The sequence below is a fragment of the Lonchura striata genome, chromosome 5 (genome assembly GCF_050655825.1).
Source record: "Lonchura striata isolate lonStrDom1 chromosome 5, ASM5065582v1, whole genome shotgun sequence".
Lineage (NCBI taxonomy): Eukaryota > Metazoa > Chordata > Aves > Passeriformes > Estrildidae > Lonchura > Lonchura striata.
The window spans coordinates 5,754,715-5,762,406 of NC_140707.1; the positions used below are offsets into that span (position 1 = coordinate 5,754,715).

At 51.1% G+C, this 7,692-nt stretch overlaps 1 protein-coding gene across 1 annotated transcript; it reads left to right on the forward strand.

The window, feature by feature from the left end:
• Nucleotides 1-4,953: 4,953 nt before the first annotated feature.
• LOC144246431 (olfactory receptor 14J1-like) lies at nt 4,954-7,012 on the forward strand. Its single transcript, XM_077783823.2, has one exon. The coding sequence runs from the start codon at nt 5,614-5,616 to the stop codon at nt 6,544-6,546; it is 933 nt and encodes a 310-aa protein (XP_077639949.1). The 5' UTR covers nt 4,954-5,613; the 3' UTR covers nt 6,547-7,012.
• The last annotated feature ends 680 nt before the right edge of the window (nt 7,013-7,692 follow it).

A 7,692-nucleotide genomic window follows, 5' to 3' on the forward strand; every position in this document is an offset into this window, starting at 1 on the left:
TTACCAGGCAGCGTCTGGGTTAGCACGGTCCGAGCTGCGGCGCTGCCTCAGTCGCCGCTAGGGTTCAAGATAAAGAGACCAAGAGAGACCAATGGTATGCTTGTCCAGATAGATTGTATTGCCTGAAGCGTTGCAGGGACCAAAGGCCCTGGGCTATTGCCCAGATACAGTTTTATACAGCAAAATTAAGAGATAAGGTCTTAAACAATAGAGACAGTGTCCAGCTAAGGCACATCAGAACCACCCCAGGGGCCAGGTCCAATAGGAACTGCTCAGGGGTGGGGAGAAGGGGGTCTACAGAGGAATGCTGAAGCGGGACTTTCCCGAGACAGTGGAGCATACATAAATGTATCTTTTACCTCGGTTTACCATTCCCAAGGCCTTTCTAATACAATGGGGCATACATGAATGTATCCTTTTCCTCAGTTTACCATTCCCAAGGCCTTTCTAAAACAATCCTCCATGCTACCATGCCAGCATGACTGCTACACTTTCCTTCCAGTAAAAAAGAACCATCCTTCTTCTCAAGGTGTTTATGGTCAAAACTGAGATTCCTCTTCCTAAATTCCATATAGCCAAGGGTTCCTCCATGACAAAAGCTGCCAGGAAGAAGAGGTCTGGTTGGCTGAGACGCCCAGGAGCCACCTCTTTCTTCTTTGCCTTTGAAACACTGGGGCTCTGTGCTTTCCTTCCTATGGAAAAGAACCATCCTTGTCTATGCAGGAATGGGCGAAACTGGGATACAAACTCTGAAATACCCTATGTCCAGGGGTTGCTTTTAGACAGAGAGGTATGGCTAGCCCAGGACTCTGGTGGCCACCTTTCATCTGCCTCTGAAACACCGGTGTTCCGTGCTTTTCTTCCTTTGGAAAAGAACCGTCCTTCAACTCCAGATGTCCATGTCTGAAATTGGGATTCCATCTCTAAAATTCCCTATATCCAAGGATTACTCCCAAGCAAAATTTGCCAGTATTGTCAAGCCTGACTGGCCTTGGCCTCTGGTGGCTGCCCCTGCCACGCTGGGGCTCGGTTCTTTCCTTCCCATGGAGATCACTGTGACACTGTAGGCACCTCATGGAACCAAGGGGATCATTGTGGCACCACTGGAGCCCATGGAACCAAGGGGCCATGGTGACACCGCGGGGCTTCATGGACCCAGAGACCATTATGACTCTGTGGGGCTTGATGGAACCATGGAGACCATTCCGACCCTTCAGGGCCTGGTGTCACCAAGGGGGCATTGTGACACCTCAGGACCTCCTGGAAGCAAGGGACCATTGGGACACTGTGGGGCCCCATGGAAGCGAGGGAACATGGACCAGGTCTGGCTGGCTTGGCCTCCCAGGGGCCACCTGACAGGTCTGGCTGATGTTGGAGTGTCAAGGTCTGCCTCTCATCAGCTCCTGGAGCACTGGGGCTCCATTGTTTCCTTTGTATGGAAAAGAACCATTTGTCTTTTCGGATGCCCATTGCTGAAACTGACACTCTGCCTAAAATCTTTCCTATATTCAAGGGTATGTCTCAGAACAAAATCTGGCAGCTCTGGCTGGCCTTTGCCTCTGGTGGTCACTTCTCATCTGCCCCAAAAGCAGTGGAGTTCTGTTCCTTCATTCCTAAGGAAAAGAACTGGTCTTCATGTCCAGGGCCCATGGCCAAAATTAGAATTGGCCACCGAGCCCGGCCGGGCTCATGGAACCATCTGCAGCCCCGGGCAGATATTGACTCTGCCAGTGCTGCCATCCTCCCTCCAGTGAGAGAAAAGGACACAGAGCAGGCACACAGAGGAGCAACATGAACACACCGAGGGCAGGGAAGAGGAAGTTGAGTCCCAGATGGGAGGGATGAGGAGATGCCTTGATCTTGGGGCTGGAATCCTCTGGTAAAGCTATGGAGAAGGATGTCATTGATACATCAGACTCTTTTTTTCCCAATAAGGCATTGAAAAGTATGGGAAGATGATTTGTTCAGCAAAGGCTTCTGTGCTAAAGTAAGCAAATGTTGCAGTAGCTGTGATCCCATGATAAGTTTTAAAAGAAAGAGTGATGAGACCCTGTGCCTTCAGGGAGAGAAGGAGACCTCTGTTCCCAGAGATGAAGATGATTTCGGAAATAGAAGAAGAGAACCTTTGCTCTTAAACAGCTCATCTTGAAACTACAACCCCAGAAGTAGACATGGCCCATAAGCACAGCTGTGGGAAAAGCTGTGAAAAAATGGGAGGGACTTCATGATTACAGATTTTTCTAAGCAAATACTATTCATGGAAATTAAAAGCCATGAGATAACTGTTTTTTTGTGGAGAAGTCTCCATAGCATTAACAAGAGGAACTTCTCTCCCTAAGTGAAGTGAAGAAAGTCTGTTCTAAAGGTGGGAAAATGGAAAGAAAATTTTAGGGTTTGTCTCTTTACAGTGTCAGGTTGTATGGAGAGGGGGAGGGTTCTGAAAGTTTTGTTCTGTTTTTCATTACTCTTTCTTTCAGTTACTGTTAATAAATTTTTCTTTATAATCTTAAAATTTTGAGCTACTTTGCCTTTCTCCTAATCTTATCTCACAGCAGGAAAGGAATAAGTATATTCTAGTGTGTGCACTGGTAATTTGCCAACATCGAACCCACCACAGTGGCCGAGAAATATCAAATTGGTGAACCAAAATTGCTGCAGAAAACGTCCTTAAGAACTGCATTATAGCAGAGAGAAATCAAGGCAGAGCCATGGTTTGTCAGGACTGGCTTGACCCTAATGACCCACATGGTGCATTTGGAGATGAGCCCTGGAACCTCAGGGCCTGAAAGGAGATTGCACAAACCTTTCCAGGAGTCAGAGATAGAAGAAACACCCAAAATGTCACAAAGCATTAATGGGACCCAGTGAGGTCCATCCCCAACACAGGCTCCTCATGGACTCCTTGGAGGAGAGAACTGGAGGACAGGATGGCACAAAATCCTATCAGAGACTCAAAATGGCACAAAGAATTTTCAATGTGGAAAGGAAAATCCAAAGTACCTTACAAAAGTTCAGTATCTCAAAGCAATTTTGTGCCTCACTGAGTGTCAGTACAAAGCTCTCAAGGGACTCATTAAAGCAGATAATTGGGGCCATGATTGCACAAACCTCTCTCAGAGTCTGTAGCAAAAGGGAAACACCAAATACCTTATTAAAACTGAAGTACCTTGAAGCATTAATAAGGTGCACTGAGTATTTTTAATTACAAAGCTTCTCCAGGGACTAATTAAAGCAGATAATTGGAGGCCATGATTGCAGAAAGCTCTCAGAGACTCCAAGGCAAAAGCCAAACCAAAAGTCCTTTGAAAAACCTGCAGTCCCTGGGAGCATGGAGGAGCCCCCAGGGCCATTCCTGACCAAGGCTCCCCAGGGTCTCCTTCCAGCAGATCCTTGAGGCCACTGGGATGTGGGCTAGCGGGGGATGCTGAGGGCAGGACCAGGGGCTGACAGTGCCCAGCCTGGCTGGGGCTGTGCCAGGAGGCCCCAGGGCCTCAGGACAAGGTGTCTCCTCACATCCCTTGGTGGCACAGACCCTGCTGTGCCCCAGGGCACCAAGACTTGGCTTCTCTTTGTCCCCTCCTGGCATCAGTGCCTCCAGTTCTCTGCTCTGCCTGGGGCCTGGGGACACTTTCTCAGTCGTGTCCCTCAGTGGGACCCATTAAAAGTCCAAGAAACTTTGGAGCTGGATTCTGACTTGGAGTTCTGGAGAGGTTTCTGCAGCTCCCTCTCAGGGCCTGATGTTCAGGGCCTGAGCACAAAGCCCCAGAGGGTCATTAAAGTCCTTGTGCTGTGTCTGTGCTGCTGAGCTGGGCCGGGCTCCTGGCACAGAGGGTGATCCTGGTAACCAGGAAAAGCTTCAAAAGCACATTTCTCTTGCTGAGCAGCTCTTCTCCCAGCCCAGCAGGGCTGGGGCACTGCCTGCAGCCAGCCTGGGCACAGCACAGAGGCACAGAGAGCTTCAATCAGTCAGGGCTGGGAAGGAGCTGAGAAGTGCCTGGGGCAGAATCATTGCCAGCCCTTGGCACAGGAACCTCTGGCTGCAGGACAATGCAGCTGCAGCTCCTGGAGAGATCTCCTAAAGCTGGAACATGCCAATGCCCACAGACCCTGTGAGTACAACTCTGAGTATTTCTGGAGCAGGGAAGGTGAAATGCTCATGAAGCTCTGAAATGCTGAGGGCTTCTGATGAGTCACTGAATATTTCCAAGACAAGGATTTGATAAAAATTAGATTTCCAGAGATTTTTTATTCAGTTTCCTACTTTTTAAGTATGGCAGGGAGGGGAGATAAATATTAAAGGTTGATTATGAATTTTGACAAGTGCATGAGACATTAGAACTGTTATTTTAGTGATCAATAGGTTCACAGGATATCCCTAATATGCTTTCAGCCTCTCTGCCGATGGACAGCACCAGCATCACCTTTGCTGGAGCCATCAGGCTCAGTCTGCGCTGTCCTTTCTCCAAGCTGCAAACAGAACCTGCCCCAGCCAGTGCCCTGCAAACAGGCAGGGTTCTGTCAGGCCAGGGAGAGTGCACAGAGATTTGGGGTCTGGAAGTGCTGGCACAGAGAGATGAGGCACAGGGAAACACCTGCAGGAGGAAAATCTCCAGGAAGCAGAGAGAAGATCAGGGAAGGAGAGAAAAGAAAACCCAGAAATGCTGTGGCAGGGAGAGTTTAGAGATGTCCAGAGGATCCCCTCCAGTGCAGCCCCTCCCTCTGCACAAGCCCCCTCCCTCCTGTGCCCCAGCCAAGCCTCTGCCCTCAGGGCCGGGGCTCCAAGGCGTGCAGCCCCTCCTGTGCAGGCAGAGCTGCAGCAGAGCCGTGGGGCAGCTCTGCAGCCCCGGGCCCAGTTCCCTCTGCAGAGCACAGGGCTGGGAGCAGCTGCCCGGCACTGGGGGCTCTGGCAGGGGCACAGCTGGCTCAGGGTGACACAGCTGTCCCCAGTGCCCGGCTCTGGGCAATGCTGGCAGTGCAGCCAGGGAAGGACCTGCACCTCCCTTCATCCAGTGCCATCAGAAGGACACTTGGAAGTCTCCCTGAGATTTCAGTCCAAGCTGGGAGCTTCAATGCAGGGTGCAAAGCTGTCCTAGAGCATCTCTGAGAGGTAAGATTGATGGGGAAAGGCAGAACTGTTGTGACCCTGAAAATGCTGCTGGGTTGGTGAAATGAGCAATGTGAGCCCTTGCCTGCAAATATGGAGCTGGGCTGTGGTGCATCTATCTGCTCTGAGCTGTACCTGGAGGTTTTGAGGGAAAATGTGGGAAGCTGATCATCCTTCCCTGGGGAAAGGTTAAAGCCCAGAAAAATTCTGAACAGGTCAGAATGACAGAGCATATCCCCTCACTCTCCACTCATCACTTTGCCTCACAAACCTTGCTCTGTTCTCCCTGAGTGCAGCAGAAATGCTGAGGGTTTCTCATATCCAAGAATAGCAGGACAGATATAGGGGAGCTTATAAAGAAAACCCCAGAACTCATAAACACAAAAGTCTGTCCGTGTGTGTGACAGAGGAGTGTGTATGGGAAATGGCTTTGATTTTGGGTAAAGGTATCTTCTCTAACTCTTCACTGCCATTCGCCATGAACAGGTGTCCATGTGCAGCCACAGCAAATGTCCAACAGCAGCTCCATCAGCCACTTCCTCCTGCTGGCACTGGCAGACACGCGGCAGCTGCAGCTCCTGCACTTCTGCCTCTTCCTGGGCATCTCCCTGGCTGCCCTCCTGGGCAACGGCCTCATCATCAGCGCCGTAGCCTGCGGCCACCACCTGCACACGCCCATGTTCTTCTTCCTGCTCAACCTGGCCCTCAGCGACCTGGGCTCCATCTGCACCACTGTCCCCAAAGCCATGCACAATTCCCTCTGGGACACCAGGAACATCTCCTACACAGGATGTGCTGCACAGCTCTTTTTCTTTCTGTTCTTCCTTGGATCAGAGTATTTCCTGCTGACCATCATGTGCTATGACCGCTACATATCCATCTGCAAACCCCTGCACTACAGGACCCTCCTGGGCAGCAGAGCTTGTGCCCACATGGCAGCAGCTGCCTGGGCCAGTGCCTTTCTCAATGCTCTGCTGCACACAGCCAATACATTTTCCCTGCCCCTGTGCCATGGCAATGTCCTGGGCCAGTTCCTCTGTGAAATCCCACAGATCCTCAAGCTCTCCTGCTCCAAATCCTATGTCAGGGAACTGGGGTGTCTTGTGTTTTCTATCTTTTTAGCATTTGGCTGTTTTGTGTTCATTGTTTTCTCCTATGTGCAGATCTTCAGGGCTGTGCTGAGGATCCCCTCTGAGCAGGGACAGCACAAAGCTTTTTCCACCTGCCTCCCTCACCTGGCTGTGGTCTCCTTGTTTGTCAGCACTGTAATGTTTGCCTACCTGAAGCCTCCCTCCCTCTCCTCCCCATCTCTGGATCTGGCCCTTTCAGTTCTGTACTCGGTGGTGCCTCCAGCCCTGAACCCCCTCATCTACAGCCTGAGGAACCAGGAGCTCAAGGCTGCAGTGAGGAGACTGATGACTGGATGCTTTCAGGAACATTAAACTGACGGCTAATTTCTGCAAATCATTTGTAATAAAAGATGTCTTTGATATTTCTTGTTGGCTTTATTTTTCAGGTTCTTTTTCTTTAAGTTTTTCAGATTCTCCAGAAAGAAATGTCATGGTGTGTGCCAATTCTTATCTTGATTCTCTCCACTTTCCCTGTGACCACAGACTTCTTTCAGGGACTGCGCTCTTGGTGGCTTTCAAGGAACTAAAGGATCTCCCAGCAGAGTTTTCTGCAGAGATGCCTTTTTGTTGCCTTCTCTGGAGCTGCAGCAGCAATGTCTGTGTCCAGAGCTGGGGCAGATCAGGGCTGGCACAGCAGCTCTGCTCCTGCTGGCCACACCATTCCTGATCCAGGCCAGGAGCCATTGGCCTTCTTGGCCACCTGAGCACTCTGCTGGCTCATGTCCAGCCTGCTGTCCATCAGTCCCTGCAGGTCCCTTTCTGCCTGGCTGCTGTCCAGCCCCTCTGTCCCCAGCCTGTAGCGCTGCAGGGGTTGTTATGGCCAAAATGCAGGACCCAGCACTTGGACTTGTTAAACCTCACCTTGTTGGATTTGGGCCCTGGATCCAGCCTGTCCAGGGCCCTGTTCAGAGCCCTCCTACCCTCCAGCAGATCAACACTCACATCCAGCTTGGTGTCATCTGCCGAGATGTCCTTGGTTCCAAGGGGCCCCTCAGCGTCAAAATGTCCCTTTGGTTACACCAGGCCCTGCACTGTCACACTGGTCTCCTTCGTTCCATGGGTCCCAAAATGTGACAATGTTCTCCTTGGTTCCATGGGGTTCACAGTGTCACAATGTTCTCGTTGGTGCTGAAGTTTCACAGTGGCCCCTTAGTTCCATGGGGCTCCAGGGTGTCACAAAGGCCCCATGGTCCTATGAGGTCCCACACTGTCAGAATGCTCTCTGTGCTTCCACAAGTCCCCTTAGTGTCACAATGGACTTCTTGTTTCCACAAGGCCACACAGTGTCACAATGGTCTTCCAGATTCCCTGAGGCCCCAGAGTGTCACAGTGGCCCCTTGGTTCCACAAGGTCCTGCAGTGTCACATCGTCCCCTTGGTTCCATGAGGCCCCGCAGTGTCAGAAGGGCCCCTTAGTTCCACTGCGCCCTGGACTCTCCCAATGCTCTCCTTGGTTTGG

Bases quoted from the DNA above. Each gene is read 5' to 3' on its own strand.
- LOC144246431 (XM_077783823.2), top strand. From the start codon at position 5,614: ATGTCCAACAGCAGCTCCATCAGCCACTTCCTCCTGCTGGCACTGGCA.